The following is a 24,310-nucleotide window of genomic DNA, read 5'->3' as shown; positions in this document are numbered from 1 at the left end:
ACATTTTTCAGTTTAAGGGATCAATTGATCGCATGTTTTATTATGGGAAATATGCAGCAGAAAAACTCAACCAAAAACATATTTATGTAAAAAAAAAAAAACTGCACTTTTCTATGAAGGCTTTTTCTTTTTTTCTAAAGAAAGGGAACTGATGATTTATATAAAGATGATATATTACAATTAAAATGAGATGTCCATATTTCTTTTTACTAACTCTACTGAGCAGAGGAAAATGTGTGCCTTGGTGTATTGCCTGTAATTGGTCACCTCCACTCAATCATTAACTTTAAAGGCAGAGTTGGTGACCTGGTATCTTCACTTATGACTGGTCAGTGTAGGCAGCAAAACTAATTCTGAGCATCATCTTTTACAACCAGGCTGAGGAGCTGCATATTTGTCAAGAAATATGCCAAGATACACAGTACATGTACGAGGAGAATGGCTATCAGTGCCTTGTAAAGATCCTTCCAAAACCATTAGATGCCTGGGAAAAGAAGCACTAAGGAGGTACATCAAAAACAAGCCTGATAATGGAGGCTTTGTAACTCTAGAGGATGTACAGTTTTACCTGCGGAGATGTAAAGGTTTGGGCTTACTGGACCTTGATGACAAATTAGAAGATGCATTGGAGGATAATGAATTTGTGGAAGTTGGTGAGTTTGCAACTATTTTAATCATTACAAAAACTGTTTCCAAGAATTTTCATTTTTTTTTTTAGGAATAGTAAATTGAGTTTTTTCTAAATTTATTTGGTAATCTTCAATGCATGCTTATAACAAAAAAAAGATGCATGGAGTCTCTACATGTTGGTATTATTGACCTTTAGGCACCTTGTGCTCTACTGTGTTTCCTAGGGTGAATATCTCTGCAAAACTACATATGATGGTGCGTATCCCTATACATAATTTTTTTTCCAATTGATTCCACATGAATCTATAAGAAAAAACTTGTATGTGTCTGTATATGAAATTGGAGCCACACAGTGGCATAGCATGGACCCACAGCTGTCGGTGAGGAAGGGACGTGTATTACAGATCTGCACAGCATGTGTGCAGACTATTGCAACTGAACTATATTTGCCTCTTTCATATTACTTTTTGACCACTTTCACACAGTGTAGATTTTTTGTTTGGCATCCCAGAGCCCATATGGAAGGAGCTATACTTTTATTAATCAATTCTTAAGAATACAAATTCCAAATATTGACCTACTGTGTAAAAGCATCTTAGTACCTTTTCATACTTTGATTCCTAAACATTTTTAAAAATTTTTCCTTGTTTTAGTTGTAGAAGGCGATGTGATGTCACCAGATTTTATACCATCTCAGCCAGAGGGTGTTCATTTGTATCCTTTATTGAACTGTACAACTATAGCCCAAGGCACTCTAAACATCTGTGTACTTATCAAAGGTCAGACCCGAGAGAATTTCAAATATTTGAGTTGAATTAATCAACAAGTATTCACAAACCTGGTGAGTGTAAACAATAGACCACCACAGGTAGGTTAAAGGCCATATTACACAGCCTGATCTCCGGGGGAAGCAAGTGCTAACCTGTCAGCTCAGCACATGCTTCCTCCTCATTCCCTGTTTGCTACCTGTGCTATTTCTGTTAGCAACGGTCTGCTGCCGCTGCTCCTATGACATGGTGCGATGCACAGCAGACTGTCGCTGACAAATTTGTGATCTTTCAGCATGTTGAATGGCCTTTCAACATGGGCTATTACACTGAATGATTGTCAGCCTGAATGGTTGGAAATTGGCCAAGTAAGGCTGATGATGTTTCAGTGTAATAGGGCCTTAAAGTGACTGTACCACCAGGCCCAGGCCGACCCACCCTTAGTGGGAAGAAACTCAAGCCCCTCCATGACGTGACTCCATTAGAATCAATGGAACCCTATCATAGAGGGGCTAGGGTTTCCTCCCACTAAGGGTTGGTCAACCCGCCTCCAGTGCTTCAGCCTGGGCCTGGTGGTACAGTCACTTTAAATGTTTAGATGGTGGTCTTTCCTGATGGTGGCAATGTTATAATCTGCACAGATTGCACGTATTGAATCTACTGCAATCAGAAGCCAATTCTTTTACTCTAGCATTAATGGGGCCTGATAGGAGAGGACAGAGTGGATAACCTTCAGGAAGGCAGCAAACTATTTCTAGTAAGAGTGTGTTTTTGAAACTTGAAATGAAATGTTACATATTTGAAATGTGCAGAATTTGGACTCAATGTACTATCTAGAGATGAGAAATTTTACGGTACAAATTAAGCAAATTGCTTTGTAAGCTCGACAATCTGCTTATCAGCCGGCTGCCTTTGAAGTCCGGGTGCCTGGAAAAGCTGGATCCAGTCCTTGCAGATGTTTCCCAAGACTGGATCCGGCTTTTCCAGGCACCTGGGGCAGAGTGGCACGGACTTCAAAAGCAGCACACTGATAATCAGATTCCTGAGCTAACAAAGCCATTCGCTTCGCTTGTACTGTTAAATCGCTCATCTCTACTTTTATCAAATAATGGCAGATTAAAATAATTTTTTTAACTTATTTTTATATGTACTGAAAGGGGTATTCTGTTGTATTTTAATAAAGCTATCACCCCAAGATGGGGTGGCTGTGATGGAGAACTGAGGGGAAGCAATGTATTTGGGGAATTATTGTACTAAGCAAATGCTCAACCAAGAAGTAATGAGTGGACTTAATGGTGTGTTTACACAGACAGATTAATCTGACAGATTTTTGAAGCCAAAACCAGGAATGAATTTAAAAAGAGGATAGATCCCTGTCTTTCCTTTATGACCTGTTTTCTGTTTATAGTCTGTTCCTGGCTTTGGCTTCAAAAATCTGTCAGATAAATCTCTCTGTGTGAACGCACCATAATAGGGGAGAGGATTATAAACTCAAACCAAACAGATTGTTGGTGTTTTCAGAAAACCTTTTAACCTAATGTCCGAGTACCTTTAGCACAATGCACTTCTGCACAGAAAGTGTACACCCTTACCTTACAAAATGTTTCTTGGAATACCTTTAACAAACACATAGATATAGCAAATATAAAGAACCTGAGCAGGTAAGTTCTTTGTATCCCATTTTATGCCACTAATTGCGGTGTATGTATAAATAATATAAAAGTAACTATTAACTGATGAAGTAGACTTAGTTTCTGTAGAAATGAAATATAAAGTAGGCATGGCCCATGATGACACTTACATCTGAGGTCTATGGAGATTGCTGACTAGGTGTATCCTGAGAAGTAAGACTGCTGGGGAAAAAAAAAAAAAAAAACAGTGGTGGAGATAAGAGCCATTTGGATTGAGTAAGGACAAGAGCCCTTGAATAACCCTTGCAGCTTCCATTTAAATACTGGAAATTAACACATTACTGTAGTTAAACCTCAAATATATAAAACTCCCTCAGTTTATACTCGCATACAATTACATGATTGTTTAATGAGCCTAAGAGATGTGGCCTTACTTGGTCCGCAATGATGCAAAAGACAATTTTAAAGGTGTGACCAGTTTTATTTTATTCTCAAAAAAGTGAACATTGTTGTAGACATATATACTTTTTTTTTCTGCTAAGTAAAGCTTGAGTAAAGTCTTCCTAACACATTTCTGAGATCGCTTGTCAGCTGATTTGATCTTTTGTGTGTGGTCATAAAAATCATTAAGTGTCTTTGTGTACTAATCGTTGTTGTTATTGTTAATAATTTATTTTTAAAGCGCCCTTAATTCCAGAGTGCTATAGAAGCGATAGGGGGTGACAAACAGAGCATTACAAGATCAAAACACTTTACCTGTATAAGGTAGATGGCAGACTGGTAAATGGGGATGGAGGACCCTGCCCGCGAGAGCTTACAACAGGGGTGGGGAACTTTGGCTCTCCAGCTGTTGCAAAACTACAACTCCCATCATGCATTGAAAGCCAAAGCTTTAGCTTGCAACAGCTGGAAAGCCAAGGTTTCCTACAACTGGCTTACAAACTGCAAGGTAAGAGGAGGCAGACAGGAGGTAAAGGGCAGCCAGTCAAAGTGTGATGCAGAATTATTGTAGGTTGCAGCCTAGTTTAAAGAGATGTGTTGTCAGGTCATTTTTAAAGGTCTTGATGGTGAATGACAGCCAGTTGTGTCGGGGTAGTGGGTTCCAGAGTATAGGGGAGGCTCGGGCAAAATCTTGGAGGCGGTTGTGTGATGTATACACAAGGGGGAGCACAAACAAAGGTCATTGGGGGATTGAAGTGTGTCTGAGGGAATGTAGCAGGATATCAGGTGTGAGATATAGTATGAAGGGGACAGGTTGGGGATGGCCTTGTATGTCATGGTCAAAAATTAAAAATTTGTTGGGCAGTTTGGAGCTATTGCAGGGATTGGAAGAGGCAGAGTGAGGGGAAAGGTAGATTAGTCAGAAGATATAAGGATAGACTGGAGGGTAGCAAGGGTTTTCGATGTTTTTTTAGGTGGATAGTGCAGCCATTAATTGAGAGATTAGATGGACTGGTGGAGTGGGATAGGGAAAGATGATTAGTTCTGTTTTGTCCAAAAGAAGGAAGATATAGCAGATAGACATTCTGGATTCCTGAGCAGAGAATTGACATCCAGACCAGAGAGGTAGATCTCAGTGTCATCGGCATAGAGGTGGAGATTCTATTATGTGTCCCAGGCCGGAAGTATACATGTAAAAGAGGCCCGAGGACGGAGCCTTGGGAGACACCAACAGTGAGGGGATGAGAAGAGGAGGTGGTGTAGGAGACACAAAAAGTGAGGTTGTAGAGGTAAGAGGAGATCCAGGAAAAGGCCAAGCTGGTGACACCAAGGGATGAAAGAGTTTGTAGGAGAAAAGAATGGTCAACTGTGTCAACAGCAGAAGAGAGGTCAAAAAGAAGGAGAACAGAGTATTTGCTTTGGCAGTTAGCAGGTCATTGGCTACTTTGGTGAGGGCAGTTTAAGAGTAGTTTGGAGAAGTGTTCTTTAGTGATGGTGGAGAGGTAAGTTAATGGGAAAGAGCACTGGACACGCATGAGGGGGAGCTGAGGGGACTGTAAGGTGAAACTTTCTCTGTTATCAATTTTCTCTTTAAAGAATGTGCTCTTTGAAGAATGTCCTGTCCTTGACCAGGATGAAAGATGTGGGGGATGGCAACGGGGGGCGGAAAAAGAGAGTTGAAGGTGTTAAACCATTGCCTAGTGTTGTGAAATAAAGATATGAGGGAAGTAAAGTAGTCCTGTTTAGCGGAGATGAGGGCAGATTTGAAGTTAAGAAGTGCTTGCTTGTAAGGACCCTTGCACACTGAGTAAAAGAGGTGGAACTTATGAGCAGAGTCAGTTCGGCGGATTCCGCTTGTCATTCTGCCTGTCCTATTTTGCTTCAATGGAATTTCTTGTGCACCTCTGCTCTCCGCTCAAAGAATGAACATGTTTATTCTTTGAGTGGAGAGCAGATGTACAAGAGAAATCCTATTTAATGAACGGGACAGGCGGAATGAGAAGCGGACTCTGCTTGTAAATTCTGCCTCTTTTACTCAGTGTGCAAGGTCCCTATGTCTGGAAGTCTTCTTTGGAGCTGGTTTTATTCCAGTTCTGTTCAGCAGCCCTGGGCACTCGCCTTAGTAGTTTGGTTAGGTTGGTGTGCCATGGCTGTTTGTTGATGCGTTATGTTCTGTTGTGCATGAGAGGGGCAGCAGAGTCAAGAGCGAAGGTAATTGTGTAGTTTTAAAAGGTTGCGGCTACGTCGGTGTCATTAAGAAAATATATGGTGGAGAGTGAAAGGAGGGAGTCGGAGCATTTGAATGTTAAGTTGTATGAGGTTTCGGCGAGGGTGGGCTAGGTTCTGGACTGGGGGGGCAGTTGGGGAAAAGGAAGAAGAGAATGTTAGAAAGTTGAGGTTAGACATGGGACAGAGGTGTAAACAAGTGCATCCGATAACAGTCATTATATAAAATATCCTAACTATTTACCCAATGAGACGAGCTAATGTATGTGGTATTCTAATCTATTCTTTTTATATTGTGTGCTGTAATGGATCAGTATGCCTCTGTTTACATTTTGTGACACTAACAGTCAATCTATGCAGTATATTGAAATAGACGGAGAGAGTCTGACAACAGAAGATTTGCTCAACCTAGGAAAAGGACTCTATAAAATAAAGGTGAGTCCATACTTGGTACACAATTAATATTTTAAAATGTTAATTTAGATGATTGTGTGAAACACATTGAGTTCAGCATTGTAACCAACTTTTTTTTTAACCTGTTTCTGATTGTAAATGTTTAATGTCATCTTTTACATTATCATGGCCATCTTGTCTGAGCTTCTACTCTGTTAACAGCACTTTGAGGTATGCTTTATGTTGGCCACATAGACCATGGAAAACAATAGTCTGGAGCTGGCTTATTGACATCAATGAGTTTTTCTAGACAGGGTAGCTGTTATCACATATTGTGAATATTTTATTTATTTATTATTTTACACCAATGTCTTTCATGGTAATTGTTTTCTAACTGACAGGCCCATTTATTGTCCCCATACACTTTTTAGTCAAAAGTGGGCAAAACCTGCTGACTGTTTAAAATTTATTTGGGGATGGGGGGGGGCACAAACAAGTTTGTAGTGCCTTTACTGAACGACTGACTGGACCACCCAAACGATCACTGTATTGTTTGTGCAGCAATAATCATTCGTTGTAATCGGCTGCATGTCTCACAGAGAGATGTGCAGGTGAGAACTGTAAATTTTTCTGCTAGTAAAAAGAGCCAATCATCTGGCAAGTGGGCGTTTTCCCACTCTTATTCTAAGGTGTGAAAGAGCCAGGGTTTTTAGGAACACTTGTTGCTATTAATTAGCCAGTGTAAAGAGGCTTTTACCCCTTCTCTCTCCATCTAGAACACAAACATTCGACCATGCCAAATATTCATGCATGGGGCCGATTGCGAGAGATGTTAATTTAAATCTGGCCAGCAACTAATAGTGTAAAGCCAGATTAAAGTAAATTAGGCAAAACATCACCAAAAATTATTAAAACACACATTCAACGTAAACATTTAAACAATGGGCAATTTTCTGGTGACAAATTCCCTTTTAAAGTAAAGTTGTCTGTCTTTGGTTTATTTTTGCTAGCTTACCCCAGGGGCTGAACAGAGGGTGAAGCAGTCCAGACTCCTCATAGAAAGCATTGTGAAAGAGAAGAAAGGTAATAAAATGGTTCTTGTGATATAAGGGGCAGGTGTAATATCTATTGCTGTGCCTTCTCTTATGTGTATAATATACAATCTATTGCAGTGGTGTACGGAATTACCACAGGATTTGGAAAGTTTGCTCGCACTGTAATCCCTGTCAGCCAGCTTAAGTAAGTAATATATGCCAGCAATGACATTTTAAATTCTATAATATAGACCTATTTACTTTAGAGCTCATACTACAGATAAGCAGACTTTTTAAAAGTTCAGTTTTTCAGTTTCAATACATTTTGGTGTATGAACCAAAACCTATTACAAAGCGCACTAAAAGAGCAACTACAGCAGTGGGACTACTTTTGCAGCAAAAACTGCATACAAAACATGTTCTTTCGCAGCAAAAAAGTGATTTTTAATGTCACTCTGCTTTCTATGAGTACAGCAGCTGTTTTGAGCATTTCTGCATGCAGTTTTGCGGTGTAACCCCCCCCCCCCCCCCCCCTGCAAAACGCAACAAAACTAGTGCCAGAAAAAGACTGCTAAACACCATTAGAAACCTGCATCCTCTGCCCCTGTCTCCACCCACGTGGAGACGAGTCTCTGCCCCTGTATCTAGTCTAGCTGTTCCACTTCAGCTGAGGGCCCTATTCCACGGGACGTTTATTGTTCAGATTGTCGTTAAGTCATTTGAATCTAAGCAATAATCATTCGGTTGAATAGCAGTTAACGATTAACAACCGAACGAGAAATCGTTGATCGTTTAATGAGACCTGGACCTATTTTTATCGTTGCTCGTTCACAAATCGTTCGCACTGAATAAGACGTCGGTCGTTCGCAGTAGCGACGACAAGACGACCGCAAGAACGATCATAAGTAACGATTATCGTTCCATGTAAATTGGTGAATGATTTCAGGTCTTTCGCAATAGCGGTCGCTTGGATTGTTTATCGTTAACGATTATGCGAACGATAATCGTCCCGTGGAATAGGGCCCTGAGTCTTTATGGGGGGGCCGGGAGCCATGGTTTCTACCAGCGCTTGTTGTTGTGTTGACCAGTGCTTCGGAGATGGCCTGGGGAGAATGAGGAGCCAAGGCATTCACAAGTCCTTATGAGGTGGCCTGGTGAGGGAGAAGGAAATCTCTTGGCCCTGCATGATTGTCTTGCCAATAAGAGAGCCTCATGTGAATTTGCACTTTGTGTAGTTTTTGTTAGTATTATATAAGTCCAGTTGTGCAAATTTTTTAGGTTGTGCCATACTGGCCACATGTAAAGGCCCTATTATACATACAGATTTATCTGACAGATCATTGAAGCTAAAGCCAGAAACAGACTGTAAACAGAGAACAGGTAATAAAGAAAAAACTGAGATTTCTCCTCTAAAAAACTTTAATATGGAGGCTTTGTCAAGTGACTCTTATCAGTTCATTGTCCGACAGAGTACCCCCTTCAACTTTTTTCAAGTGTTGTTTACAAGTGCCTTATCGAGGACTTTGAGTATTTTCCCATTAGCCAGAAGCCATCCCTTTTTATAACTTATGTTTTGATTTGTTGTGATATTTATGTCTATTGCCCCTAAATTGTGAATATTCACCTATTGTACTATTATCTTGCATATGAGGCATATGCTTTTTTTTTTTAGAGAGAAAGTTGTACTTATTGGCCCATTTGTGGCTGGCAGCTATTAAGATACTCAACAGATAAAAGACTTTTACCCGTTGTACTTTGAGTAAAGTCACTGTTGGCTGATTTCTATTGCACCTCACCAACACCAAGGGTGTTCCAATAATCTCCTGATAGGTGACTTACTGGGTTAATTTCACCCACAAGAGCTGTGGAAAGTGGTGGATCACTGGCATACAATGACATACCTCAGTGATCCACCAACGTCCACAGCTGTCCTGGGTAAAGCTAAATCTGTCAGTCACCTGTCAAGTTACATCAGGTGGCCTGTGGTAAAACCATATCTTGCAGCAGAAGTGCCTTTGTCAATTACAATTATTCTGCTGCCAGACACTGTTTTACAATAGGCCACCTGATGTAACTAGCTGAAAGATCACTCCATGGGTTGACTTCACACAGGATAACCCCTTGCACCTGCACTTTTTGCTGAAATGTAATGTATTATGCGCAGTCACAATTTTGGATGAACATTGGGCTGAATATTTGAAAAATGCGGTTCATTCTCAAATCAAATTTTTTGCAAAGTTCCGAATAAATCTTGGTTTGTGAAGTTCAGTTCTCTCATCTCCAGTTCAAACACATGACTGTATTATAGCTCTGTTTTTATGGAGCCATAATAGTGCTTGCATAGAGGTATATCTCTACTGTACCTCTGTACGCCTTTGATATAACACACAGGAGTACAGCATTTGCTTTTATTGGATTCTTTACTAGTCTGACAGGAAGAAATATATGTACCTACATATTCAAAGGGTATTTCAAAAGTGTATATAGCACATAAAGTATACTACTACACCTTTTCTAACACCAAGTATTCTACAATTATTAATCATGCATAATGTAGATAAATCACATCCGGTTACAAAAATGAATTAGTTTTATTATCATGAGAAAATATAGCATTTATTTATTGGTCATGTTTGGTTGAAATGAGATCTCAAGTGTCTTTTGGAGATATTATCATATTTGTCTAAAATTAAGGTGACACAATGTATTTTTATTGGATTATGAAATAACAGCTGGTCTATATATGTACATTATATTCTTTGTTTCCCACTTAGCGATCTTCAAGTCAATCTTGTTCGCTCCCATTCAGCAGGTAATGGTTTACTTATTTTATTGTAAAGCTTGAAGACATATTTTAAGATCAGATATTCCAAATAGAAGCATTTACTGCCTATCAACTGGATATGTAATAAATGTTAGACTGGTAGGGTTTCTACCTCTGGGTGCCCCAATATTCCCTTAAATGGGGTGGAAGAGTGCATCCTGACCACCAATTCATTCTCCTCATAGCTGCAGTGTTGCATCTAAAGATTATTGGGATTGGGGGGGTCCCTCTCTCTCTCTCTCTCTCTCTCTCTCTCTTTTTCTCTCTTTTTCTCTCTTTTTCTCTCTTTCATTAGTGGGAAAGGCCCAGCAGTCAGATCACCACCAGCCTTGCATTTTATCACCTTTTAAGAATGTTTTTGATGTATTACCAGGTGTTGGAAAGCCACTAAGTCCTGACCGTACTCGTATGCTTTTGGCTTTGAGGATTAACGTGTTGGCAAAAGGATATAGTGGTATCTCACTTGAGACACTTCAACAAGTAGTTGAAGCATTTAATGGTAAGCCAACACCAGACAAACCTTATGCTATAATTTTAGGGCATGCAAAGCTTTATTTTTTTAAGAGACTGATAGAGTCTCTAGGGACATTGTCACTTTATCTTTAAATTGTCACTAGATCCCAGCCTTCTGCTAATAAATTAGTCATACAGTTCACATGCAGTTTTTGCATTATCTTTAGTCCCAAATGTTGTATTTCACGTGTATGCATTGTTTATGTTGTGCATTGATTGATAAAACCTCTTATTTATTTTCTAGCATGTTGCTTGCCTTATATCCCAGAGAAGGGTACAGTTGGAGCCAGTGGAGATCTTGCCCCACTATCTCATCTTGCTTTGGGCCTAATAGGGGAAGGAAAGATGTGGTCACCTAAAAGTGGCTGGGCTGATGCTAAATATGTAAGAAATGCTATAGTTATCTATTTATTTACTAACTCTGTTGTAGTCTAATGATGAAAAGCTATAAAAAAGCACCAAGAAGCCTTCTGTTCTCAATGCTCCTTTCCTATGATTCCACGTTTAGGAATACTTTAGGAAGTAAGCATTTTAGGATGTGGAGGTTTATATCCTTACTCACGTTTGACCGAAAGCACACACTACCACACAATCGCCAATAGCTGTTTAATGTCACTAATGTTGCGGTGACATGAAGCTATTGGAGATCACGTGTGGTTGTAGTTTTTCTTCATAATGATCATACAGGATATACACCTGCTCCTTCCACATCTCTGAAGGCATTTCCCTTCCTTGGTTGAACTTGATGGATGTCTTTTGTTTTTTTAAGCATACTAACTATGTAACTGGGGAGAAGGCTTCAGCTGTCTTCTGCTACCATAACAATGCTTTTTACCGCATTAAAAGGGTTATCCAGGATGAGAAAAGCATAGCTGACTTCTTCCAGGAAGCACTCCACTCTTGTCCTCAGTTTGTGTGGGGCATTGCAGCTTGGTTCCATTAAAATGAATGGTGTTCTAATACAACCCCCCCTCCCCACCCCATAAGATAGGTGTGATGCTGTTTTTGAAAGTCAGCACATAAATTTATCTGATCCTGGATATCTCTTTTAAACAGTAGTACTACTGCATTTGTTAAGGTTTCTGTTTTCTTTATTCAGGTTCTTGAGGCTCATGGACTGAAACCAGTATCTTTGAAACCAAAAGAGGTAAATGTGTTTTATTTAATGAGTGCAATTCTAATAACATTAAGTGAAACATAATAAGAATTTTTTTGTATAAACACATTTTGTAGAGCTGTTTCTACACTATACCCATGCCATGTGGCAAATATGTAGGCTTGTTCTTCATTATGTTCTATTTAAAGGAAACCAGTCAGGAGCTTTTTTGTAGAGTGAAATATGTTTTTGATGTTAAAACATGTCATTTTTAGTAACTTTAACAGTACATTTTCTGATTTGTACCAGGTTTCACTATTGTGACCTGCTGCAATACTATAGTACAGCTGGGGGGTGCGCCCAGCAGTGGGACGCACATCCAACTTGTTTGACTCTAATATAGCGTCTCTCCTTTTTTTTTTTTTTTTTTTTTTTTTAACTCTGTTTTATTAAAAGTTATTTTCAGTGCAAACAGTATATGTCATGCAAAGGAATACATTAATAAACAATTCAGTGTTTTTCTAGAAAAAGTCAGTTATTCAATGTCTACTTGTTCTTAAGTAGTACAATTGCACAAACATTTAAATTTACTACATAACCACAAACTAGGGAAATAATCTAGCATACAATGGGTGCATCAGGTATTTCTCCATCACATGAAGATTGTCCAGAATTGGGCATTTCTGATAGAGATCACTGTTAGAGGGGATCGGCACCAGAGATGCAAGACCTTTCGAATTTGGAAGGGCATCTTCTATGTATATAGAATATTCCTTCATACGATACTTCTGTGCAATAGCATTCCTGGCAAAATATCTTTTCCTAAGGAAGATAGTGAAATGGTGGATCCACACTGAAGGGGCACAAGCATTGGGCACATACCTGTCTGCACCACCTTGCACCAAAAATCATTAATATGGGGACAGGTCTATACCATGTGGGTTTGGGGGCGCCGCCAACCCAAAAAAAGTCTCAGAGACTTTCACATATAAAGTCAAAGGCGCACAAATTAGGACTATTTTGGCTCCTTCACAATATTATAAAAATGTCCACCTTCACTGTAGTATCTTAAGCACGCTCTGGTCCATCTAAATCACAGCGTGTGGCATTTTATTAATTGATTGATTCCAAATTACTTTATAAAACTAATCTAAACTGATACAGGTTATGTCTTGAGCTTCAGTCAATTACTAGTATTATCAGTGCTTATTGAAGAACATAATGAGACTATTAAAGTACAAAATAAATTTGATAGGATTTTCATCAAATACATTTATATTTACAGGGTCTAGCTCTTATTAATGGTACACAGATGATCACATCCTTGGGCTGTGAGGCTGTGGAGCGAGCCAATGCAATCGCCAAGCAAGCTGACATTATTGCTGCTCTTACATTGGAAGTCCTAAAGGGAACTACAAGGGCCTTTGATTCTGGTTGGTCGTTATTGTCCTGTTGATCTGAATTACCACTTGGGTACATGAAATTATAATAAGTTTTATTCTCTTTTCAGATATCCATAGACTCAGGCCTCATCCTGGACAGGTGGAGGTAGCTTTTCGTTTTAGATCACTTCTGGATTCAGATCATCACCCTTCAGAGATAGCTGGTATGATGTAACTATTGACTCAAAGATAGATAGATAATACACATACCAATCAACCATAGAACTAAAACCATAAATTATTGTGTAGCTTCTTTTTTAGCCACCAAAACATCTCTGACCCATCAAGACATAAACTATTACAAGACCTCTAACGGTGTTCTGTGATATCTTCCACCAAGAGGTTTACAGCAAATTCATAAAGGGTAATCTATCAGCAGGTTATGACATTCTAACCTGCTGATAGATTCTACTGCAAACAGATACAGGGTACCTCTACTATGGTGCTCTGGTGCACTGTTTGTATATAAGAAACATTTTCTTTGGTGCATTTAGGGTTTTCTTTTACCGCAGAATGCACCAAAATGCCTTCATGGCTTCATTAGCTTCTCCAGTACATCCCACAGATACTTGAGAGCTGGGGAATTTGGAAGTCAACACCTTGAGGCTTTATTTTCTTTGAACATCTTTTGCAATTTGCAAAGGCATATTTTATTTCTGAAAGAGACTATAGCCATTAGGGAATATTGTTGCCGTAAAGTGGATTACTCTGTGTTCAAGTAGGGGGGATGTGCTAAGTAACCTCTGCTTCCCTATTAACTTGAGGCATCTGCCATCTTTCTTAGGTAAGTGATACATAGACCTGCTGTTTATGAAGATGCTCTGACCCACTTTTGCCCCACTCTTCTGGTCTTAACCATTTTTTTTAGTTGCAACAAATTATTTTCAAGAAATTGCTGTTTTCACACTTTACATTCCAGTTGTGGTTCTGTCATGGTTTTGCTGCTCCTGAAATTGCAGTAAAAATCCAGCAGTTTGAAAAAGAAAAATCTTGTTAAAACCACAGAGCTGCAATGTTGGAAAATTGAGGCCAAACTGTGTTACAATCACCGCAGACCAACATAGCCTGACAGGAACCACTGTTACAAGATGTTACCACTTTGTAAATACATTACTACCCAATGACTATTTTTTTCCCGAACAGATTGCTAAAATTGTTTACTTCTCATTATAGAAAGTCACAGATTTTGTGACCGGGTCCAAGATGCTTATACACTACGTTGCTGCCCACAGGTAAGATAAATCAAACAATATGCCAACAATAAGTGGCTTATGCTGAATTGAGAGCTGTATGTATGACACCATTAATAAAATAAGATCTTCAGATGTTCATTTTATCTCAAGTTTTAATTTGTACATCTCAATTAGGTAAGAGTAAAAGAGTATAAGCGCGAAGTTGACATTGACTATAAGACAAGCATATTGCCAGTGTTAGTTGATGAAGAGGATAAACAAACAATTATTAATTGAAAATGGCATCAGATTACAGTACAAAGGGTTCTTTCAATATATATGTGCCTCCCTGGTCTATACGAAAATAGGGATAGACCTGCCAATTAAGTTGGGTCCTTTGGGGAGAAGCAGGAGGGGACCCACCCATGTGAAAAATAGTTGAGAGTGTGTGTGTAAATACATAAAGAGTGTGGTGATTGAGATAATTTGTAATCCAGAGGGGGAATAAATGCGGCACTTACCACTTCCAAGCATAGATAGCATGAAATGATCGTTGCTCTGTGTATCAAACTTGCTGTAATGTCTATTTTCACTGCGAAATAAAGCATCGTTCACACTTGGAAGTGGTAAGTGCTGCATTTATTAACACTCTGGATTGCAAAGTTTTGACTGACTGTCTTCAAAAAGCGTGTTATGTGATCTCCCAGACGGGTGGATGGCCGAAAGCTGTGGGCGGTAATGTGTACCATTAGTGCCAGCTGACACTGTTTGTTCCTGATTGAGATTATTTGTGTTTCTAGGTTCATGGTGTGGTGAATGATACAATTGACTTCGTTAAGAACATAATTTCCGCAGAAATTAACAGTGCAACAGACAACCCTGTATCCTTTTGTGAGCTCATTCATACTGTTTGGTATATAGCGGGTTACCTAACTGTTTATTTTCTACATTTTACTTTAAAAATAACCTAACATAACCTGGCTAAAGAATGATTTATTGTGTAATTATATTAGCATTAGCTTGTCGAGCAATTGCTCTTCCTTATGGTGCGTTTACACAGACAGATTTATCTGACAGATCTTTGAAGCCAAAACCAGGAGCAGACTATAAACAGGAATCAGGTCATAAAGGAAAGACTGGGATCTAAGCTCTTTTTAAATCCATTCCTGGCTTTGGCTTCCAAAATCTGTCAGATAAATCTTTCTGTGTAAACGCACCCTTAGTCAGTTTTGAATTGTAGGCCTTTAACCATAAACCTTAATACGGGAATCTGGACTTCGCTGTTACAAATCCCAAGGCGGTGTCTACTGAGTAGTCACTGACTGGTGGAGCTGATAGGTGAAAGAGCTTACAGATTCTCTACATCAACCCAGCCTCTGACTGCTCCCCCCCTTGCCTGACCAGACAGCCAAACCTGTAGATTGGTTACCTGGCAAATTGGCCAAACAGATATGTACAAAGTAAGAATAATGCCTGGCCCCTAAATCTGCACCACTAATGGGGCCAGCATGGCAGTGACTGAAAGAAGCCACAGAAATGCGGACAGGTGAGTAGATTATAGAGTTCACCTACTTTAGATCATGGTGCATCTGTGTCTCTTGTAGCCTTTAAAATTAATTGAGTTGTACGTTTTCATAACCAGCATTGGTATACATACACTAGTGAGGTTATAGGATAACTATACTTCCATCTCAGCTTGTAATCTCCTATCCATATGATAAGGGATAAAAAGCTTATCGCTGGAGGTCCGACCACTGGGAATTCCACCAATCCGGAGAATGAATACACAATTGTCCCTGTAATTATTCGGGTGCTTACTGTGCCTGTGTGGGCTCCGTTGCCTGTGCTCCTTTTATTCTCTATAAGGCCACCAAATGTTGGAGTTCAGCGCTCGGAAAACTTTGTCAGCTCGGTAGAGCTTAATATGGAACTCTGGCGAAAATTTTTCTTTTAAATCTACCAGTTTTAGAAAGTTACCGTATATAGATTTGTAATTTACTTTTATTAAAAAATCTCAAGTCTTCCCATACTTGTTAGCTACTATATATCTGCAGGAAATGTTGGGGTTTTTTTTTTCAATGTGACAGTGCTCTCTGCTGACCTCTCTGGCTGAGACAGGGACTGTCCAGAGCACTAGCAAATACCCATAGAAAACCTCTACTGCTTTGGACTGTTCCTGAACAGTCCGGGTTCACACTACGGAATGCGTACGGATAAGTTCCGGCGGATTTCGCCCCTCGTACCTGCTCACACCAGCGGTGGAATCCGCCTAAACTTATCTGCGCGGATTTCGTAGTGTGAACCCACCCTCAGACTGAAAAGAAAGCACCACTTCCTACAGGACATACAGTAGCTGATAAGTACGGGAAACCTGGAGATTTTAAAACAGAAGTAAATGACAAATCTATATAACTTTCTGAAACCAGTTGATTTGAAAGAAAAAGATTTTCACCGGAGTAACTATAGGGAAGATTGTCTCCATTCTCAACATCAGCAGTCAAATCCTCAGCTGTGTCTATAGCATAAACTTTCTCTATCTATCTATCTATCTATCTATCTATCTATCTATCTATCTATCTATCTATCCTTCTTTAAAAAAAAACAAAAACAAACCTTAACTACTCCTTAAAGATGGTTTTTGCAGAAAGAGGAGAGACTATTTCAGGTGGAAACTTCCATGGTGAATATCCTGCAAAGGTACTATTTAACAATTTCCCTCCAATGTGTTAAGTTTTTCATCAGTTTTTTCACTTGTCTACTCACGAATCAATTGCCCCTTGCAGGCCTTGGATTATCTTGCCATTGGGGTCCATGAGCTTGCATCAATTAGTGAGAGGAGGATTGAAAGACTCTGTAATCCCTCCCTCAGTGAACTACCAGCATTTTTAGTCACTGAGGGGGGATTAAACTCTGGCTTTATGATCGCTCATTGTACAGCTGCTGCCCTTGGTAAGAATCTTATTTATTCTAAACCATTGTGAGCGCTTTGTGAAGACTTATATAGAATTGTCATGAAACACTTTAACCCTAATATATTTTTTGAAGGAATGAAGTATTTAAATGTAATGTCTTTCATTCTCCATTTGTCCCATAGTTTCTGAAAATAAGGTTTTGTGTCACCCGTCGTCAGTGGACTCGCTCTCCACAAGTGCTGCCACTGAAGACCATGTGTCTATGGGGGGCTGGGCAGCAAGGAAAGCTCTCAGAGTTATTGAGAATGTGGAACATGGTAGTATTCAAACTTGTATTAAATATATTCTGTCATTTTTATTTATCATGCAGTGAGAGTGTATATTGTAATAGATGATGGAGCATTTAAGATATATTCAATTCATTAAGTCTAGAGCAGCTTCACAATAATGGGTCTAGCTCTGGAGGACCAGGCACCTGTTTCCAATGGAAAGCACATTTAGCTGTGTAATTCTGTACCAAGGCTTTAGGGAAACTATGCCTAATGCTGACTCCCCACACAGATTATAACTTATCACTGGGAGTCTGGGTCCATTTACACAGAAAGATTATCTGCCAAAGATTTGAAGCCAAAGCCAGGAATGGATTTGAAAAGAGGAGAAATCTCAGTCTTTCCTTTATGATCTGAACTCTGTTTATAGTCTGTTTCTGGCTTTGGCTTCAAATCTTTGGCAAATAGTCTGTCAGATAATCTTTCTGTGTAAATGGACCCTTTGTAGTGGGGCACCCTGTGATGAGTCATTTATCCGGAGGAACTTTTTTTTTTTTTAACCTAAAAGGCAAGTTGCCTATGTAAACCATTATGGACTTTAGGGTAGTCCACAGACACTTACTGAGGTAAGGTGTCAGAAAAGTGAATGGTGTTTTAAACATTGCATTTTTTTTTTTTTTTATTAAACCAGATTGACCATGGTATTTATTGGGGCTTTGTCACCTCATCGGCACTCTGGTCATTGTGTAGCCTGGGCACTGATTGGTACCCATGGATAGAATGGCACCATAAACGGGAACTGGGCCGCGGTTCAAAAAACAGACTGCAGCACCGGCGCCGTTCTATACATGGGTCACATTAAAGCAAATGTACCTTTATGGTACATTCGCTTTAATCCTCTTATTGACTTGGCTGTTAAATGGTTAAGGACGTTGTTGTTTTTATTATTGTGAAATAACAAGGTGAGCATACTGGAATTAAGGTTTTCTACTTTCAGTGCTGGCTATTGAGCTTCTTGCAGCCTGCCAGGGGATTGAATTTTTACGCCCTCTTAGAACCACAACTCCATTGGAGAAAGTCTATGACCTTGTTCGCTCTGTTGTTAGGTAAAAACAAACACTGTTTCAGAATCTATGTTTTAAAGGCTAGCATGTTGTAGTGGTTAATGATCAATAAATGTTCCTAATAATCACCTTTTAGGCCTTGGATGAAGGACCGTTTCATGGCCCCAGACATTGAAGCAGTTCACAGATTACTTGTTGACCAAAAGGCAAGAAATTTATTTTGTAAATATTGTAAACATGCTCTACTCGTAAAAATACCTCTACTTGTGTGCGTACATTCATTATGCATGAAATTATAAGAGTAATAAATACAGTGAAACCTCTCCAGAAGACCACCTCTCTGGGAAGATCACTACCTTATCCGTGCCAGATATTGAGTGAGGAGACCATCTCCATAAGGCTAGATTCACATAATTTTTAAAACCACACTATTTGCCTTTATTACTTTTTATTTTTTGCAAAAACCACTAAAGCCGGATGTTAACACACCAGAAAAGTTCCTATGCTAAGGTTAGGTTAACACAGAGGAATAGGTGAGGAATTGAAAAGTAATCCGCTCTTATTTCAGCTTGAAATTCCTCCCGTAAAATATGTACAGAGCAATGTCCCATTGTGTTAAATGGGATTTCTGCTCTGTTCAAACAGCAGAATTTCTAAGCAGAACTTTCTGCAGCTGATCTGCTTTCTGCCCAAAGAATTGACCTGTCAATTCTTCGGGTGGATTATGCTAGAGGAATCCTATAGAAGTCAATAGTGGCTTAAATTCTGCTTGCATACTGCTCAAATTCGGCTCCTATTCTGCTAGAGCTGATTAGACGAGGAATTTCAAGCAGAAAACTTTTCTCTACAATTCCTTGAGAATTCCTCAGTGTGAACCTACCCTAATACACACTAAATGGAAATATTTTAGGCCAATGCAAGCCATGCAAAATTTATGCCTGGAGGAGGCCTAAAGGATGACTTTTGGGTGGTCCTGTCAAAGAGATTTCACTGTGTTGTACTACTTCACAAGAATCAAATTACTTGTGATAAGGATCAATTAGAATTTCATAGATTTTAATGTAGTGTTACTTTATTCTATCACCATTTTCAGCCACACCAGCCAAAAAAAAACATGCCTTCAATTTATTTTTCATTATATTAGCACGTTGACATATGTTAAGTTGCTTGCAATGAGGGTAAAGTTTGTTGATGACACAGGGCCAGGTTTATGGAATACCTGTGGTATACATGAGGGGCGCATAACATTTTTGGAAGGAGAAAAGTTAAGAACTATTTATATATCTTACATAATGGTATCATATAGGGCACATATACCTGCTATACAGTAGCTAAATAAGAGTGCCATAAAAGAAGTTCTCAAATGTGATACTAGACAATTCCTAAATAATCACAAACTTGGCACCATGATGTCAGTTTAGACGATATTGGAGGCCCCTAAATGGTGGAGCCTGTGTCTTATAATGTAATTTAACCTTCAATGGGTAGTGATTAATATGTTTCTCTTTTTAACTTTTTATTTTAAGCATTTATCCATCTGTTGTGAGATGTTTAGCATATTATATATTGAAGATCCAACAGCACCAGTTGCAAATGTGCACAAAAAGCCTTCTCAGGAATAAGAATGGACATTTTCCATAGGGTCTCCAATCCTAGTAGAAGATCGTGTATCATCACATACGAAGTAATCCGACAGCATCCTCATAAAACGCTGCCACTGTGTATGTTGCTTGAATAAATCTCACTGAACTTTATGCTACGGGATGCTGTCGGATCACTTTGTATCTGAAGTTTAGCATATTTAAGAAAAATGTTTTGAGAAGATGAGTCAATCATTAATGTGGTGTACACAGTTTAAATGGAACCAAACCTACCATGTAAAACATGGGCAAAGGTCTCTGTTAAATAAATATGTACTTAGCAACTTTGTTTAAAGAAGTGTAGGACCCACTGCACCAGCTTCAGCATTTGCTTATCTTTCCCTGTTGACTTTTGGTTAAATGAAAGGCCTGAAGAATAACATGACTTTAGTATAGAGCGTAGTATAACCTTATATGTGTTGGAAACTTTAGAAACTATAAAAGATTGACATCTAAAATGATCACCTGCCAACTAGCCTGTCCTTATATCTATTCTAAAGATAAAAATAAATGGAACATATTTTGTATCCCATGCATGTTTACATTGACTTACTATTTTCATGTGTCATAAATGTACTACTTCCAGTAAAATGTGCTCCCTTGTCCTGGTGTTTTTAGTTTCTATTAAAAATGTGTTTAATTCCATAACATTTTTAAATGTTTCAGTCATGTTTCCCATTTCCCTTCTTTCCCCCCCATGTTGATTACCCAATAATCGCTAATAATAGCTCCTTGCAGCTCCTGCAGCCCATTGATGATCTGAATTTAATGGCCCTGTATGCCCCCACACACCTTGCCATCAGCGGGATCAGGCTGTCACAATGGCAGCCTGATATTATACTTTGACAGGGAACTGAAATAAATTGTTCCCCACAATTGAAACCCCACCAGCACAGTGCTTATATTGAGCCCTGCAATGCCAAATGCAACTGTAATGCACAGTGAGTGCCACTGAACTTTTTTCTTTTTTTTGAACCTTTGCAATCATGGGACAACACCTTTCAAACTATCCTCTACAGAACAAGAACCCAAGCCTTCCATCCAAATCAGCTCACATAGAGAATGGATGGAGCGGTTATGCACAGTCATGTCACTCTGTTCTGATGGGAGACTTAGGTCCTTGTTTAATTGATTGACAGTCAGCTAGAAGACCAACAGTGACCAGGACAGTGATCCATATCGTATCCAGATGTACACAAAAATAAGGCACTAACAGTAGCTATATACAGTAAGGACTTCTATGTAACTTTCCAGGACAACTGTATATTATGTAAACTCAACCCCCAAATCCCCCCCAGCACAGATGCAGAGTGTACAGTCATTAATAAATTCACTTATGTCTTAAGCCCAGGAATATTTAGTCACCCTAAAGAGCCTCGCCAAGTCTGCAGTAAGATAAAAAGTTGTGCCCGTGAAGGGAAACGTGAGAGTGGCAATCTCATGATCAGACAAATGTCTCCACAAAGCCCCTCCATTTAAAAAAATAAAATAAAAATTGACAGCATGGAAGATGGACAGATTGCCTTTTCAGGCTATGTTCCCATAATGTCTTTCTTTTTGGCTGCATTTCTGGACAGCATTCATTTTGAGCTAAAAATATATGGCCATATTGTACATGTTATGGCCATAATTTGCATAGTGCGTCCATATTGTCAGCTTAAAATGAAGACTGTCCAAAAACACAGCCAAACATTTTTTTTATGTGAACATGGCCTAAACATGCAAGTTCATCTAAAACACTGGAGCTGCATCTTAATAATTAAAGGTAATGCCATTCCTAAACAATATATTTTCCAAGCCACCTTCTGAAAATGCCTAACCATTGATGCATCCCCACTGTATGGGACGACCACTATAAAAACAAAACAGTTAACTCACATGGGGCCCGTTTCCGGCCTCCGCGTGTCTCCTGGCTCTTTCCTGGCGCAGGCAGGGTGACTTACACTGACTGTGCCGGTGATCCCCGCGTAGCTCTCCCGGGTAGCTGAGCATCTCATTGGAGAAGTTTGGAGACGCTCGGCTGCCGGGAGAGCTTTGGGAATGATCCCGGAATGATTGTTTTCAAGAATTTCTCAGTAGAACTAAATTTGTGTATTAAAAATGTTTTGTGCAACTCTGGTTATAGGATTGTTTGTTTAATGGAAAAATGATTTCCCCCTGTAGGTTTGGCTTGTGGCAGTACCATATATTGAGAAATACAGAATGGAACACATTCCTGAATCCAGACCAGTTTCGCCTACTGCTTTCTCTGTGGATTCAATGTCCTTAAGCAACTCCTCTATGACTGACCACCACGACCATCCGGATGATCATAATGATACATAGTCTTCTGAATACCATAAAAACTAAAGCTATTATTCCTGCAGATTACAAACCTAAGGTATTGATATAAAATATTTGCAACATAAAGGTCCTTTAAAATAAAATCTTAACTCCATGTACTGTATTATATCCATGTGATGTAATTATGTATTTTGCTTTAATGATATTAAACTATATTCATTGGAAGACATGTCTTGTGAATAATTATGTATTGTACAATTAAAATTGTTACGGATGCCCCTAACGTAATCATTTGTATATAAATTTTTGCTGAAGCAACTACTGAAAAGTAACCCCAAATAAATGCACATGAGGTGAGCTATAAAACATTACCCAAACTAAGAAAAGGTGTCATTTTTGGAAGAAACCTGCCATGTTTTGTAAGCCTGGACACCCCCCTATTAGCATTAGATGTCTCTAACCTGCTGTTATGTTCTCATAGCGCACAGGACTCTGAGGATGAAGGTGATTTTATTACCTTCATCCTCTGCGCTAGTTTCTGGAAATTTGCACTTTATTCCCTATGCAAATGAGGTAGGTTGGTCGGGCTGTCCCTCTTAATAAATATTCATCCAACCCAATATTAGGAAAGATGGGCTGGCAGAGCCATATCAGTTCACTGAGGTTGGTAGTCCTGCCCAAGTGGGCCAAACCACCTAATTTACATAGGAAATAAGGTAAAAAATTTTTGCAAAAACAGTGCTGATGATCAAGGCAAGACAATTACCTTCTTTCTTAGCCCCGGGAGGCCGGACGAATCTGCCCAGTCATCGGCTGCTCAGCCGCGATTGGTTGAGAATAACTATGCTCAGCCAATCGCGGCTGAGCAGCCAATGACATGGCAGAGGGGGGACGGCTGCAGCGATTTGGCCAGCCTCCCTAAGATTACATCGTCAGGTATGTATGGTACACTACACTTCAGGGTCCACATGGGGGAACCCGGAGTTAGGGGACGATTCACATACATAACATACATTACAAAGTTGTATAACTTTGTAATGTGTGTTATTTTGTGAATAATTTCTTAGCGCCGCACTACCCCTTTTAAGTGTATTGTGTTGGTGCAAAGAAGTTGGTAACAAGGTTGTTTCCTGTAAATGTGATTAAAGTATTGGAAACAAACTCCCTGTGCATCTTTAGTATATTAGTGTATAACAACCGCACTCCACTCCAGATTTCTTGCTTATTTAGCCATCTTTTTTATTCATGTACAGCTTTTTTTATATACATAACAGATATGATACATTCATAGTAGTTAGTATACCCAATCAAGGGACGTTTTGGTCGAATGACCTTCAACCAGGTATCTGTAGATAATAATATATATCCATTAGTCTAGATTTATCTATTTACATAAATACATATCTTATAAACATATTAAATTAGGAGAAACCATCCTTCAGTGTATATCCATAGTATAGTAACACCACTATACCAATGCTAAAGCTGGTCCATGTCCCCCCACATGTAGCACAGGTAAACAGTTCATAACAGTATAACAAAATAGCAAACAATGCAGGGATAGGCGGCTCCACATACTCACACTAGTATTGTGAACAAGAGGGGAATGTATTCCCGGAAGAATCAAAGAAAAGCCTGATGAAAGAGAATAAAGCATGTGATGAATGGTGATATCAGCGTAATCCACAGAACTCCACACTCTATCCGAGTGTATCATACCTGTATCATGTAATAGATGGTATGCAGATGGCGGCCGGAGCGCTGTGTGAGCGTCCAGCTCCATCTTATATAGGGACGCGTCCCTGTGTGACCTGGATGGCGCCGCATCAGTATGACATAGCGGTCACGTGATCGGGATAACTTCCGACTACTGCGCTTTCTCTCATGGACGCTATTAACCCATGTGACTCATGTCACATGACTTCTATGCTGCACCTGATCTCCTTAATGTGTCTGATGTCCATTGTGTACTA

The 24,310-nt window shown here is 39.4% G+C and overlaps 1 protein-coding gene across 1 annotated transcript; it reads left to right on the top strand.

Annotated features, from left to right (window-relative positions):
- The first annotated feature begins 333 nt into the window (after positions 1-333).
- On the top strand, positions 334-22,562 carry HAL (histidine ammonia-lyase). Its single transcript, XM_069974463.1, has 20 exons — positions 334-653; positions 1,284-1,344; positions 3,031-3,058; positions 6,056-6,130; positions 7,099-7,171; positions 7,261-7,327; positions 9,897-9,934; positions 10,320-10,445; positions 10,704-10,843; positions 11,559-11,606; positions 12,841-12,988; positions 13,066-13,161; positions 14,171-14,229; positions 14,970-15,050; positions 16,801-16,866; positions 16,953-17,118; positions 17,264-17,398; positions 18,348-18,456; positions 18,551-18,620; positions 22,218-22,562. Exons 1-20 carry the CDS (start codon positions 407-409, stop codon positions 22,377-22,379), a joined length of 1,995 nt encoding a protein of 664 aa, XP_069830564.1. The 5' UTR covers positions 334-406; the 3' UTR covers positions 22,380-22,562.
- The last annotated feature ends 1,748 nt before the right edge of the window (positions 22,563-24,310 follow it).

This window comes from Dendropsophus ebraccatus, chromosome 1 (genome assembly GCF_027789765.1).
Source record: "Dendropsophus ebraccatus isolate aDenEbr1 chromosome 1, aDenEbr1.pat, whole genome shotgun sequence".
Taxonomy (NCBI): Eukaryota; Metazoa; Chordata; class Amphibia; order Anura; family Hylidae; genus Dendropsophus; species Dendropsophus ebraccatus.
The sequence above is the reverse complement of the archived record's forward strand: the minus strand, read 5'-3'. Positions and strand labels throughout refer to the sequence as shown.